General features: G+C 32.0%; 1 protein-coding gene and 1 pseudogene across 1 annotated transcript; both read right to left on the reverse strand.

Annotated features, from left to right (window-relative positions):
• Positions 1–65: 65 nt before the first annotated feature.
• LOC128176889 (short-chain collagen C4-like) lies at positions 66–3,318 on the reverse strand (annotated as a pseudogene).
• Positions 3,319–5,332: 2,014 nt separating this feature from the next.
• Positions 5,333–15,105, reverse strand: LOC128176623 (uncharacterized). The gene is made up of 7 exons (XM_052843078.1): positions 14,981–15,105; positions 14,712–14,782; positions 11,930–12,095; positions 11,094–11,142; positions 8,950–9,080; positions 8,422–8,565; positions 5,333–7,801 (listed from the first exon to the last, which is right to left on the reverse strand). Exons 1-7 carry the CDS (start codon positions 15,024–15,026, stop codon positions 7,389–7,391), a joined length of 1,020 nt encoding a protein of 339 aa, XP_052699038.1. The 5' UTR covers positions 15,027–15,105; the 3' UTR covers positions 5,333–7,388.
• Between the last annotated feature and the right edge of the window lie 1,338 nt (positions 15,106–16,443).

The raw sequence follows: 16,443 nt of genomic DNA on the forward strand, positions 1-16,443 counted from the left end.
CCTGGACACCCTGTGTTTAATCCAACATATATTTATTATTTTTAAGTATCAAATTTGAATACACTTCATTCAACGATAATTTGCACGAAATGTTTTTGATCTAAAGGCAATTTTTTTTTTATATATGTTGTCAAAAAAACCCCTAACAACTGGTGAACTACATTTAGAACACAACAGACTTTGCGGTTAACTGAACAATAGATGTCCAACTAAAGCTGCAATTACTTCGTCTATTATAAACTGCATGCAAAACTAGTATAAGCTCTGTTTCGGTTTATTCGACATATTTCTGAAAGAAAATAAATGAGTTTACTTTTCATATAAGGTCGGAATAATATACAACTCCATTTTTATTCCAAATTTTGGCAATCTACAAAGCACAGACGACACATGAGAGAAGCTCGGTATCTTTATAAGGTAGACAGGGGAGGGAACCGCACTTTGCCTCTACGCTGTAGAACAATCAACCATTATTGTCGTGCTGGCGTGCTCCCTCGGTCAAGTATTCAGGACTGCTATCCATGCATAGGAATTCTGTTGAAGTGTGGCCTGGATAATGAGCCCCAGAGGTTAGGAATCCATCATATTCCTTTGTCCAGTACTGCGGACAAGATGCTTTAGCAGGAGTCATAATAGAAGATGCTGCATGCGCTGTCATACAAACGGCGCATGGAACACCGTCGTTCACTCCAACACCTTTAAAGCTGAACTCGTATTCAGCCCCGAAAATACGACCAGAGTTGCTAAATATTGGGAGACTTGTCAGAGCTGGGTCAGGGTTATGAGGCAGGCAAAGCGTGTTGACTCCGCCATTGGTGTCTATGTAATATCTTCCTCCAACAATACCTAAATTACAATAAAATTTTCAACTCTAGTAAAATATTATATACAATTCATCAATATTACAGCTGTGGACAGGCAGTATGATGATTTCATCTCACAAAGGTAAGAGGTAAGTTCAATTTATACATTTTAAACCCTAAACTTAATTAAATTACCTTGTTAACATTTTCACTTTCATAGTTAGGGTGTTGTTTGAGAGATAGAGTGTGTAATATTTACAGGTAAGAACTAAGATGAATTTATGCATTTATTACCTTTACTTATATTATGATTAACGGCATGGCCTGTTAAGCAAAAATCATTTTCATAGCAAGGGAGTTACGTGAGCTCTACAACATTTACTAGTACTATTATCATAAAATGTTTGAAGAATACACGTATGTACACTATTTATTAGTGACTATATTTTAGTATAATTTATATCTTTTTTTAGTTAACAGAATGTACTAATTAACAATTGAAAATTTAATATATCGAGAAGATTTATGTAAGAGTTGGTATCCAAAACTGATTCTGCCTGTGTAAATACCCATTAGAAACTAATGAATTGTGTTTGCACATCTTAAAAAATATAAATTCATATTTACAAAGACATGATATACATGCATAAATCCTCAGTACCATAGAAACTAAATTTACAAGAGTACACAATTATTTAATGCTTGAGCAGTCGATAGACCCGAATATTTTTCCCGATGTGCAGGGAACAGCTCAGTATGATCTATTGCCCGAGGCCAAAATAGACGAAAATGTTTAATTTATAATAAAACAACAAAATCCCTTTGATTAGGTAATAATACACTATATTTAAGAAGTATACAAAGGAAGTATACCCAGAAAAATACTATTGAGTCTGATGAACGAGTAATCCCTACGAGAGATACTTACATTATATAACACTTCTAAAAGGACACACGGAAATGTTAACTATATGTAATTCTACTGAATATAGAAATTTGATAGGACAAGTAACCCATAGAAAGAAAATGCTTCGAATTCACAGGCGCTTGTTTTTCAACATTTTCAACATCTCCATAAATTTGACAAGTGTACCGTACAGAGGCACGATGAACCTCAATATTTAAATAACCAGAATTCTTGAGAAAGAGGTATTAAAAATGGAAATGGGTTTTTTGTATTTCTGAACTAATACGATGACACCAACAATAACTTCAGGGAAAATTTTAGGATCAATATAAAAATCCTGAATGAGAAAAATGCAACAAACATTATAATTTTTTTTGAGGTCACATAATTGCGCTTTATTTTGGTACAGACCACACATGCTATGGTTTGAGAATTCTGGTATGGCGGGCAAGGAAGAGACCCACAGACAGCGTGTACTGGATAAAACAGCCTGCCATTCTCCTCATGCTGTCTGGCGACATCGGTCATATACTCAGGATTTTCGTCTAAACATAAATATTTCGCGCCATAATGATCTGGGTAAGAACCACCAGACGTTCAAAACTCGGCTTATTGCTTCGTCCAACTCGAAGGACAGGAAGACTTTGCCGGAATCATAATCGATTCTGCTTGCGAATTAAAGCAAACAGCACATGGTACGTCATCATTGTAAGCTATGTTTTGAAGACAAATTCGTATTTAGATCCATATAAAACTCCAAAATGAGAATAGAATGGTACCCCGGCAGGAGCCGCGTCTAGGGTCATGGGGCAGGCAGAGAGTTGTTGTTGCACTCCCCTTATCGTTATACAGTCCACCAGCAGAGAAACCTTCAATAACCATAAATCATTATATTCGGACATTGTGTAATCTTAGAACGACTGGTTTTTAGATTTAAATTAATTGAACTGCCATCATTCAATTTGTGATTTCCTTCTTAAAACACAACGGAGGGTTGAGTAGATTAAATGAGTTAAAAAGCAAATGTCTTCAACTGCATACTATAAAGTAAACTTTTAAGCTTAATGTAACATTTTTATGTCAATTGATAGGAAAGCCCAGATATGGATGGTTATCTAAAGCTTAAAAATTTACTCCACATTCGCTATTAAACTGAATAAACCTAACGAACTCATCCTATGGCCCGTTATTTGTATTAATAGTATTTAGTTTTTCCCAACGTAATTACCACTATAGAGCAATTATGTTTCATTGGTATTTGGACACGTTTTTCTTCCACAGCGGACACATATGGAACCTATACAAAGATCCAGATTAGAAAAGATAAAAAAGGAAATGCTATATTATTCTTATAGCTTTCTCTTTGTATTAGACACAAAAGCAAACATAATATTGCAACATGTATATGATCTAATTTTCTTTTTATATTACTTCGGTCTACAAACTTTTTTTTCTTATACATTATTTATATCTTATATACCCAGATGTCTTTATTTTCAAGAGTTCCGAGGTCCTACTCCCCAGTTGGTGCTTTAAATTTTGTGTTCCACTCTCCTGTGCTTGGAATTTTGTCTTTAGGGACTGCAACTCTCTTTCCATTGCCTCCATGCGAGAATTTACCTTATCTGGGTCGTTCAAAAGAATTCGAGGTTGAACATGCACGTTACTGTTTTCCTGCTCATTGTACATGTAACATTTCAGAGTCGGAAACAACAGCGAGATGAAGAAAACGGTTAGGCAACAAAAGTGCATCGTAGACAGGAAGTTATAACGATGCAATAATAGCTTGACTCGTAATATATAGATAAGAAATAGTGAATGACATATATATAACGCTACTATAGTCTTTATCATTAATCCATTGTCTCATTCTGATTATTTTAATTGTATGATATCTTTTCACCTGAAGTCTTTTTGGAAAATTTTCTTAAACACCCATCAATGTATTGAAAAGATATGTTTGGCATTTGTGTATGGCATTATTGCATTAACCATGTATATTCGTCTTTTGAAAATTAAGAAACGGTAAGTATTATTTCTTTTAAAAATTGTTTATGTGTTTATGAACTGGAGACACACTTAACATACATTTAAGGACAACAGAGAGAGAGAGAGAGAGAGAGAGAGAGAGAGAGAGAGAGAGAGAGAGAGAGAGAGAGAGAGGGTGTATAAGGATGCATTAAATATACAAATTCAGCTACAATGTAAACGAACGTGATCTGTTATGAATAATAATGTTCCACAGGTATTGTAATACATGTTTACATGTTATTAGGTTTGGTTTAACGTTTCATTTGTGTGTGTGTATATATATATATATATATATATATATATATATATATATATATATATATATATATATATATATATATATATATATATATATATATAAAACTTAAATAAATGAAAACACAAAGATCGAGTGTGTTTTCATTCATTTAAGTTTTATATATATTTCACCGACCACTGAGGTTTTTGTTGGATTTATATACATATATATATATATTCAAGTTGTAAATATTTTTTGCATATCTTTTTCACTAGAGGCGTAATAAAAATACATACAATTTGTTAAAATCTTAATCTTTTAGATATAATTCTTATATCCAATACATATCCAAAAATACATACAATTTGTTAAAATCTTAATCTTTTAGATATAAAACTTAAATAAATGAAAACACAAAGATCGAGTGTGTTTTCGTTCATTTAAGTTTTATATATATTTCACCGACCACTGAGGTTTTTGTTGGATTTATATACATATATATATATATTCAAGTTGTAAATATTTTTTGCATATCTTTTTCACTAGAGGCGTAATAAAAATACATACAATTTGTTAAAATCTTAATCTTTTAGATATAATTCTTATATCCAATACATATCCAAAAATACATACAATTTGTTAAAATCTTAATCTTTTAGATATAATTCTTATATCCATCCAAAGTCAGATAATATTACTTATTAGGTTTGTTACTGACTGTTTAAAGAAATTTGTGGGGTCGGTAAAGTCCATAGAAGGCGAGGCGGAGCCGAGCCTTCTTTGGACTTTACCGACCCCACAAATTTCTTTAAACAGTCAGTAACAAACCTAATAAGTGTTTTGTTTTGTCGAGGACTTAAAGTTTGATATGTAAACAAACGTTGGTGTCGAAAATCAGTTCAAATAACGTTACGTCCGCCATGTTGCGCTATAAATTTTGACGCTTGCCTTTTAAAGAAATTTGTAAGGCAGCCACGTGACGCGTTTCATCCAATGACGTCGCGACATTCTAGTCCGAGGCAAAACAATCATATATAAACGGCACCAGATAGATGAACTTATCTCTCAATTTTTTGTTAAATGTGCTATGTTCTTTAAACATTTAATGTAATTGCCAAACAAACATTCAGTCCATTTGGCTCAACATGAATCCCTCCATTCTTTATCTGACCACTCCACTTACAAAAGACGCAACAAGAACTGCAGAATTAAAGGCATGCCTTCTGAGCATTATTCTGCTGAAATGATGTGTCCTTATTATAACATTTTGAGGTCACTTGGATATGAAAATTTATGTGGACAACCCCACTCACCCCATCCAACAAAAAAGGGGGAAAAATTGATTTAAAACAAAGATTAAAAAAAAAACACATGTTGAACATATTTTATTGTATATACAGAATAAACACAAAGAGACTTCGTTTAGGAATTTGATTCCTTCTAACAACTAATTCTTAGAAAGTGCGTTACAAAATTAAGATAAGTGTCCCAGACCCTCATGTTAGATCATCATAAAAAGTAACAAAACAGGCCATTATAAATTAAGAATTGAAATCGCTTCTAGACTTAAGATCTAGTTTTATGAAGTTTGTAATGTAATATCACAAAGGATACTGAGAAATGTGGATATTGAATCAAATGCAACAATGCATCAAAACATATTCTGGCATTTAGAAGCTGGTTTTTCACATAATGATTTAAGGAAAATTCAGGGTCTGGGGCTTTTAACTTAGACTAGCTTATTTTTTTTATCTTAGTCTTTCTTTCCCGCTATTTATTCCTTTGTATTATTTGTAAATGTGAGACTGAGAACAAAAGTAAACATGTCTAACTTTTTTTGCCCTGAGCCAGATAGAGAGAAAATTCCAGAATGTATAACAATTATTTATTACAAATTTTAAACGGCTTCGTAATAATACTACTTTCGTATGATATAATAATAATAATAATATCAATATTGATTAAAGCTTCATGGTCCGATTTTTTCCGGTTTTTACAGTATCAAATAATTTTTCTTTTAAACCACATATCTTAAAAATATAGACTTTTGCCTATTTACACCAAATTTCACACACTTCAGAAATAATTGTGAACAAAATGTACACAGGTTTATTTTTGATTTGCTAAAACATTATGACCTTTATTAAGAGCGAAGTCAAAGTCGTATTTCAGTCATCCCCTCCTCGAAGTCAGGAGCGAATTCCAATATGATGCAAAATAACACGATACCTATTTAAAGTCATTTGCTTTGTGAAAAAAAATTTCATCATTTTTTTTTTCATTGAAATATGGCGTAATTGACCGGTCATACTACTGCAATGACTATCATGATACACATATTTAGCATAACTATCATTTAAAAACGTGCGCAAAAATTGATAAAAAGAAAATAGAACCAAGCAGCTTAAATAATGATAATTTAATTATTAATTTTCGCTAAACTTCAAAAATCAGATGACAAAAAGTAGCCCAGTCAATGATAAAAATATATACACTAAAAAAAAAATTAAAAATTGGTACTAAAAATGTAACAACATGGGTAAATAATCCTTACAAAAGCCTGTAAACAAAAAAAAATAAAACAACAAAAAATACATAAACTAATATTATTGTAAAGAGAGGAGGCGCTAATTTAAAAGATGTTTGTTTAAAAATTCCGTAGCTTTTACACGAAAAAATATGACTGAATTGGAATTATTAGTTATCAGGGAACAATTACATGTAATTTAGATTGGTCAGTTTCAACAGTATTACATGTACTTAAATGAATAATCAATGCAGTAGAAATTGTTTGAAATTCTTATAAATTATATGCAGTTAACACAAATAAACGTAACCAAAATGTTTTTTTTATATAAAACAAGTTTCTTTATCAAACATGTTTTTCACATAATACTTCAAAGACATTTTCATCTTACTCGGGACACTCGCATAAATAATAAAACTTGTACACATCACACCATCTAACTATTCAGAGGTTTCAGCATCACATGAACCAACAATAAGTATATTGTTTTAAGCATATTTACATTAAAAAAATACAATGAGTGAATGTGCGTAAGGTAACAATGTCTTAACTGACATCTGAAACGTCCCAAAAATTGGTTATGCAATAATAACATTTGTTTTATCCGTAACATCTATTTTATTTACTATCTAAATTGTACAAGTATATATCTTTGCATCTTTCTTGTATATTAATGTAAAAAGATACAATAGACCAGTTGACAGAGTAGACAGTTGAAGGATATAAATATCATACGGTCAATCTGTAAGTATAGTCAATAGCAACTACTACTTTCTTTTCTTTCTTTCTTTTCTCTAATTTGTTTTCTTCTTCTTTGCTAATTGTTTTCTAAATATGGCGTAGTTCTCTAAAGCTATTTCACTGACATAGTTGGAAATCATGTCAGTCTTGGCATTGACCTTTCATCAGATTTAGTGTTTTGATATCTTTCCCAAACATGTTGGCCGCTTCGCATTTAATATAACTCACACAATCCAAATCGATGTTCTTCCACTCGATTGTCGCATTAAGGGGGTTTTTATCATGTTGAATAATACTATCAAACTTTGTTTTGCAAGTAATAGAAACGTCCGACGTAAAATATGCAGCAGTATTCCAACCAGAATTCAAAGTAAAATTCCAAGTTAAGATGTAAATATCGCTCATGTTCCATATTATTACCACGTCAGGGGGTGGGGAGGTATTCATAACATTACAACTGAACACCATTCCATCTCTTGGGCAAATAGATATGTTGGTGCCACTGTTTTGCAGTTTTCCATCTTTCAAAGTTTCAATGGCAGCATTTGGCTGACCTAAAACAAAGCAAAGCTATTAACTTAGTATCTCTTCATGAATAAAACTATATCTATAATTCAATTGAATTTTCGATCAAGTATTGTAATATATAATGACTTGTATTTTTTGGAGATAGTGTTAAAGTGTGAATTTGTTTTGATGATGAAGAATGACACAACCACTAGGATAAGAAATTATACAAAACAATAAACAAATTCACATCGGAAAAAGGTCTAAGAGAAGCTTTAACGAATGTCTGAAAATGTCTGTCTTGCCATTCATAAACGCCATATATCTTTTAAGACTCCCATACCGGCACACATTATAATCTGATTCAATTTTAACTTTTAAATCATACACAAATTTCACCCCCTTTTTGAGTCTTTAATGGCATGACTTAAATTCATTTCATTTTTTCAAGATGGAGTTTTGCAATCATTACAAAACATGGGCAGACAAACTTATGGTAAATTTAAATTAAAGATTTAAAGAAGCTTAGCTCTAAACTCAACAGCTGCCTGTGCATTTAAGGTTGTTTTATCCGCTCGTCGAAAAAGGAGAATTGTAGTAATAACCATGCTATTTCATGAATCAGTAAAAGTATATATTGTTAATGTATAAAAAGTCATCAACTTACGTCCCACGTAAACCTTTATCAACTTTTCCACCGTTGATTCCTTTTCTTTATTAATGTAATTCCCGACTTTACAAACAAGAAGAGAGGTGCATTCATAAGAAATGTTATGAATGATTAACTGTCCTTCAATACCAAGATCTGTGTCTGTGAATTAAAAATACTACTTCATTTGTCTACATGTTTTATTTTTAACAGGGCGATATTGCATTTGTGACTGGGATTGTTTATTTTATATATTTGTTATAATGTACGATATCAATGGTCGATTTTACTCCATATTCGACAACGATATCGCCGCCATAGTTGCTACATAGTTGCTACTTTTGAGTTTGCATCTCACGAGTCGGCTTTAGTAGATAACACCTATCACATTAATTTTTATTTATTTAATCCACTGAGCGTATTTTCATATTACCAAATAAAATATTAACGAGTACACAATCCATACTTGTCACATTTACATTTTGTCTTTTCAAACAAAACACAAAAAAGAAAATCGTTATCTTTTAATGACTTTGAATTTTATGCCTTTATATCCCATTTTGTTGAATTCACGGATGAACCATCTCACTATAGGGGTTGGGTAGCCATCAGTTGCATTGCACCAAAGAGTTGTGCTCGTTCCTTCCTCAATTGTTAAGCACCATAAATTTGAAGAGCTAAATGGAATCAATGTATCGCATACACAAGTAATAATGTATTTACATAAAACTGAACGGTAATTAGTCAAAGAATGGCATAATTTGAGGATTTTTAAAACAATGTCATATTTATAAAATATCCCTGAGAGTCGTTTTATGAAAATTCATAATTAGTAAGAATGGAAACAAATACCAGTACCTAGACGTATCAATGTTTTGTCATATTGATTCTCATGGAGGCCAAATTATTTGTTTTAAAAATAATGAACAAATAATACAAAGAAAATTATCTTGTAGTAACGAGTTAAAAACTTCGAATCTTAGAATCTAATTATGAGTTAGTATCGCTTTATAACGAGTTGGTTTTTTTCGTAAGAACGAATCAATTACATCTTAAATACTGGTATTGTTGTTAATTTAAATGAGTATCTAGTTACATCGAATATTAAGTTCATTTTTTATAGAAAAGAATTACAATTTATTATATCGAAATAGAAATTAAGAAAAAGAACAATAAAAATAAATACTTTATAATCATATTGTTTTCAACACGTTATAGTTTCTTAAGAAGATATTGTCGATTTAACTAAGAGGGGGCGGGGGGGGGTCTCTTCTGTAACTTCTCATTCACCTAAATCTAGTTCTGGGCAGAAAATGAACCCAGATACTGACAGCTACAGTGGAATCATTGAAATTAATTCAGGATCAGTATTAAAAGGTTTCATAAATTATCCTCATCCACAAATTTAAATCTTCAACAACTTACGAGAAAAAGTATTAATTTATTTATCACGAAATTTCATTCCCGTGAACCTAGCTGTAAGAAATTAAAAATCCATGAAAATTAGCCCCACAAAAGTAACTGGTCCACAGTAAAATCAGAAATTTCTTTAAAAGGTATTCAATGATTTGCGAAATCCGATTATGCTCCACACCGCTAACCTGAGCAACAATAACCATAATAACATCTGATTTAAGGAGTCTTAACAAAAGATTTTCAAATTTTTCTCCAAATATTTTTATTTTTTTATTGAGCCCCTTTTGGAACTGGATTATTAATATAATATAACATTTGGGTTTTTGAGAATGATTACAAAATATGATACGTAAAAATATTTGACCTCCAACCCATTAGGGTCAAATCCTATTCCCGGGGATCATGATTTGAATAAACTTGAATACTAGTATATACATGTATAACCTAAAAATGATTCTGTACAAGTTACAGCTTTTCTAACCAATTGGTTTTCTGTGTAAAGAATTTTCTCTATATCTTATTATGTAAAATTTCATTTTCTAATTGTTGCCCAGCCTTACCCCTTATGATTTGAACGAATTTGGGTCTACACCACCTGATGATGCTTCCATACAAATTTCAAATTTTCAGGCCAGTTAGTTAATAAGAAGATTTTTGGAAAATATAAACAGATTCCTAATCATCTCTCTTTAAGAGAGGGCGTGGTCCTTTCATTTTAACAAAGTTAAATTTTCATTACCCAGTAATTCTTTGTGTCAAGTTTGAAATTAGAACATTGGTTTTTGAGAGGAAGTCATAAATGTAAACAGTTTACGGACGGACAGACAAACAGACGGACGCCAAAAGGTGACTAGAAAAGCTCGCTTGAGCTTAGATTAGCTTATAAAGAAAATGATGAATAGTTGGTCACAAGGAGTGAGTATCTCGTTATAAGGTCTTAGGTATCTCAACTGAATTAATGAATATTTTTTGCGTAATGTTCCATTCGTCTTCGAAAGCTTTTTTTGTCCTGCCTTTATGACAAAATGGTTAGCAAGAAAATTTTCGCAAGAATCCTGCAATATATAACATTAAAAACATTTGTTTTTGTTGTGGAATTATTGTATATCAAAATAACACATCATCCACAATTGCAGAAGGAGAGAGAGAATGCTCGAATTATATTTTTATGTGACTAAAATGAAGTGATTACATGACATTCAATAACACAATATAATCATTTCAAAGAATATTCAAAAAACTGTATTCCTACGCACAATTTATGAAATGCAAACCTGTTATCCGCACATATATCACCTGATGCAATTACACTAGACACTTCATCTTCAAAATAAAAGGTAAAATTATTGACAATTTAGATCATCAGCTCAAAAATCCGTAAAAAAACATTCACAATACAGAATTAACATGCACTGTGAAAGGCACTGCCGAAAATAAGGCACCTTTGTTTTAAATGTTGATATCTCATTTATCTAAGATGCCTCCATCACATGAGTAATAAAAATAAAATATTGCCTAATAATGATTTTATTGAAAATATAGGCCACGGCGGCTTACAACAAGGGAGCCAGGAATCACTTGCTGCCTTGTAGGGCAACACCAAAGTTATTAGCATGAGTGATGAGCCCTTGCTCATCTGCTTGATCACCTAGTATAGATCTATTTATTCTGTCAATGCATTTGAAATAATCGTTTTAATAAATTCAAAGCATCACTTTTCTGAGTGGGTTACCAAAATCATTTTTTGAAAAGGAAAATTAGCGCCTTGTGATATCTACGCCTTTGCATACACAACTCTTTTTCAAAATTAGAAATATTTTTTAAAACCTGACATTCCTCACTCATTTTTCTGTGAAAATAAACTATAATGGCATCATATAAACATTTAATTTACTGAGATGAATTTAAATTACTATCATTTAAATGCAAGACTAAAAACACATTAGCTAGACTCTCAACAATACACTCCAGCCGAAAACTAAACCAAAACAATATAACAATTGGAAAAGGTTGAAAGTTTAATACTTGCAACAAAAGAGGTGTACATAGCACTAAAGAAGCTATAAAAGAAATGCATGTTGCTATGTTAGTTTCTACCTCAGTTACTTACGACGTATGAAAACCATTACATAATGAGCCGTAGGTTCCATTGGATCCTTCTGATTATTGATATCAAAACATCTGTATAATCCACCATCATTGGTGCTTGTAATTGTCCTGCGTAACGCAGCTGGTCCACTGGTATTGACGCTGAAGCACGCATAATTTGTCTTTTCCTGGGTTAGAAAAACAACAGGTATTTCATAACTCTCTCTCTCTCTCATTCTCTCTCTCTCTCTCTCTCTCTCTCTCTCTCTCTCTCTCTGTGTGTGTGTGTGTGTGTGTGTCATTACTTTGCATTAGTATGGTTATTTAATCATAATCATTTTTGAATTGAGTTGAAGACATGAAATTGTACTTGATAAAAAACTATTTTAAAGTACGAGGTTTGTTCGAAAATTATTGAGACAGCACAAAAATTTCCCTTTCTAAGAGACGAATTTGGTAAATTTAACATAAACATAAAAATAATCCAAACAAATATTTGAGCAAAGTAACATTGAAATATATTCAACATTTTGTTTACGACGGTACATACACAGTTCGGAGGTAGATACCCGGCGCAGGCATAAGCTCGGATATCTAAACAAAATTTAACAACTACTTACGAAGTGTAGGTAGACCAACCAATTAATACTAGAGGAAATAAAATTTTATATGTTCATTTTGTTATTTGTTATGACTAATTTTTGTGCAAGTTTCACTATAGTTGAGCTGAAATACGATAGCAATAGAGAATTTGAAAGCTATGTTTCAGCCCATTCAAGTCCATTCAGTTTTATGATAGATGCACAGCCATCCACAGTGCACGTTTAAATCGTCGCTGAATACCTATTGTATAGATTTATATTTACATTTGTGCTAAAATATATTTACCAGACAATAGAAATTTGAACACGATGGTTTACTGAAGTTTGATGTCAATGCAGCGCAGCAAATAAACATCAAATTCGTGGAAATTTCGGAAAGAAGACCTTTTCAGGCCACGCAATTGCTTTAACAAAACTCTAGAATGTAAAGGAGCCAAGGGCTTCATTTAACGGTGGTTCTTTTTACTTATTGTTCAACCACAGCTAAAACAAAGGGACTACATATTATTAGTTTTTACACAAAAATTGGTATCAGCAGTTTTATAATATGTTCAGAATAATTGTAAGAGACGTTTCACCAAACAGTAATAAAACTACCTCGATTTTTTCCACAAAAAATCAAGAATGGAGAAAATATATAAATGTTGGTATCTTTAAATGAAAACAAAAGATGAGAATTGAAGAATAGTTAAAGTTTTCCGTTTGTTTGCAAGGTGTTCAAAACATACGAGTATGGACACGCGTTAAAATGACGTTGCGGTGAGTTTGCTGTTGTTCCGGGTCATTGGACATAAACATGTTTGTCAGCTTACAAGGAATGATCTAATGATGTCATCAGTTGGAAATTTTTCATTATAATAAACGACATCCTAGTTTACTTTTTTGTGAAATTTCTTTACCTAGGAAGTTAAAGTAAATGTCTCACTAGCAGTCCTCGTAGAAAGAAATAATTCTTACTAATAAGATGAAAATATTTTAGTTGCATTATTAAAATATATATTTAAAAATCCATTTTTTAAATTGAAAATATTAATCGCAAGTGAATAAAATTGTGTTGTTATTAAGAGTTTTAAAAAGTACTCCAATTAGTTGTGCATTCAATAAATCTGTTAATGTGAAGAATGTGTCAACAACGCACAGTTAGGATAATCAAGAAGTGCTTAACACACCACTCCCCTACCCTTGGCTGTGTTTATGAACCATTCACTGAACTGGTTTGCATAAAGCTGCATGACATATCTAAACGAACACAACTTGTGCAACGTTATCCGGAAGAGCTAACTCTGGAATCATGTGCTGAACCCGTCTTTTTTTAGAACACAAATGAAAACAAATGAACACTTATATAATTATCCTACATTAGTAAAGATGGCCAAACAGTATATTTAAGTCCAAGCTTCCTGTGCTCCTGGAGACTGTTAATTCAGTATAGCTGGATGCAGTTAAAAGGTGAAACATTTGAAACTTTGATGATCATAAAGTGCAACAGCTATCTTGTATAAATTATTAAAATTTAACCTGATAGCGGACATGAACCTGTAGATTTGTAAAAGGGACATTGTCACGATTTTGGTCAAATTAAATTTTTCCATTTTTATTGTTTACAATGCACTAGTAAGGCATTTCTTATAACCAACCAAAATTTGAGAGTTATAAGCAAGATACAGAGCTCACAATTATTTGTTATGTAAACAAGGTCCGTGCCATGTTTTTGTTTACATTGGTTTCATATACCATAAAAAGTTCTTTTTTTCAAACTGATTTTTCTCTCTGCTGATATGTTCTGAAGATAAATAACGGTTCCTAGTATTTTTACATCCATTTTAAGGCCTGACTTTGTTTGCATAAGCTCTGTATCTCACTTAATATGAGTATACGGTAACTCGTCGACTGACGCTCAAATAGTTTACTATTAGAAATGCATTACTGAAGCATTGTGAATATTAAAAATAGAGACCAAAATCATGACCATGACTCTCTAAAATGTGTTTCATATATTATCATCTCTTCAGTTAGTTTTACTTAATTTAAATTCTGTTGACTTTTCACAAAGTAATGGTAATGGCAATGCATTACTTCAATAAAATTAAGTAATGGTAATGGTAATTTAATGCCCTAATTCATGGAGTAATAAAAATGTAAAGCATCACTTTGCAATGTAATTTCCCCAGGTCTTAATACATACTTTTGAACATTACTCACTGATAACGTTAACGTTTCCCCTATGTTTAAAACTTCAGTTCTGTTTGAGTCGTTGCCATCACAACTGTGAGCTTAAAAAAAGAAACAATAGCTTTGAATACTATGGTGGTTTTTTTTGTGGAGTAAAATATCCAAGCAACATTAAATAACAAATGAAAAACCACTATGTGTTTCTTCTGGTTATAAGTTGTTGTAAACGGCCTTGCACTGAAATATCTTACATAACTTTCCACTCTTTCGTGCATTATACACAAAAAAGTGAAACTGACCTGTGAACACAACTGCAAGAAGCAAGGTTCCATACCAGCGAAACATGTTCTTTGGTTAAAATCATCGATGCGCTGGTAAAATGAAGAAAGACCCTCACTGTTTTCTGATTTTTTTTTTACATAAATGAGGAAGGAAGGATGAGTAACAAATACCGCTATGTCTTGTCCTGGGTGTAGCATACCACAGATCCTTACTGATTACAAAGATGGCTTGTGTGTAGAACTAATATGTAATGTACTACAGTCTAACAGTTTACCAGATTCCCCCTATTGGCGGATAACAAGTCTATATCAATCCCACTTTTAAAAAAAAATATACAGGAAACTTGTTGAGTAACCCCAATGTACTTTTTTAAAATAATTTTTCTGGTTGCCTGTTGGGGGGAAAATAATAAAATTCTTTTCTAACCAGTTAGCTTTTTTATGCTTTTTCTTGTACATATTTTTTAGCAGAACTTTGACAAACACCCAACTTTCAGATTCTTGTTACGGTCCTACAAGGTGTTGCTTGAACTTCTTTCCTGGAGATTTAATTTGGGAGAGGGAGGTGCTCCGTATCTTGATCTCATTTGTATTAAATTGGGATGTTCTTTATCTTTAGTTCATCCGAGATAAAACCTTAATATTTATGTGTTCCAGTGTCTTTTTCTCTTATATTAATAGAACAATTGCTGAAAATAAAGAATCATTCTTTTACGTATATGCAATCTCGGGAAAGATGTGTCAAAGCATCTGATAAATGTGACAGCTTAATGTTGAATCTTCCGTTTACCACTTTGCAGCATATAAATTGCTTCATTCCGTGTAAAATTTGCAATATATATTAGAAACAAAAAGCAACTATTTTGAAAAGCTAGATTCTCCGAATAGAGAACATGCAGGTCAATTGATTAAGTCATCGATTATATTATTAGTTTGTGTATTTTATAGATTCTTTATCAGTAGACTGCACCGACTTATTTTCTTCAATAACTAAGGGTGAATGGATACATGGTAAACCTTGGGAGTACCATTAATAGAGGGGGCATCAAACCAGAGGCCCATGGGCCACTTAGCTGAACTGAGTAACAAAATGTACGATAAAATCAGCTTAATGGAGTCATAATTCAAACTATCTGGACAATGTACATGAAGTATAATACCCGTAGATCCTGTATAAATAAAAATCAATTTTCCCTCTGGATACTGTATTCTTATGTTTATTATCATTAGTCCCTTTTCTAACAGGATGATTTTATAGTCATATCACATGTTGAGCATTGCAGTTCTTAAAAGATCCTAAACAATTGTTTATATATGGAATATGAACCTTCATCAAACTCTGAACCCCTTGTGGGGCCCAAAAATCGTCCAGGGGCCAAAGTCTAAGCAATTTTAAAGAATCAGCAATATGACAAAATGATTGCATATAAGTAAAAATATATATTGCAACGTTTCAGCTTTCGTGAACATTTAAAATGTTT

The sequence above is a fragment of the Crassostrea angulata genome, chromosome 3 (assembly GCF_025612915.1).
Source record: "Crassostrea angulata isolate pt1a10 chromosome 3, ASM2561291v2, whole genome shotgun sequence".
Taxonomy (NCBI): Eukaryota; Metazoa; Mollusca; class Bivalvia; order Ostreida; family Ostreidae; genus Magallana; species Magallana angulata.

Coding starts and splice junctions, on each gene's coding strand:
- LOC128176623 (XM_052843078.1), bottom strand. CDS start 15,026: ATGTTTCGCTGGTATGGAACCTTGCTTCTTGCAGTTGTGTTCACAG. Junction 12,096..14,711: donor GGGAAACGTTAACGTTATCA/GTGAGTAATGTT, acceptor TTTCTAACCCAG/GAAAAGACAAATTATGCGTG. Junction 8,566..8,949: donor CAACAAAATGGGATATAAAG/GCATAAAATTCA, acceptor TTTAATTCACAG/ACACAGATCTTGGTATTGAA.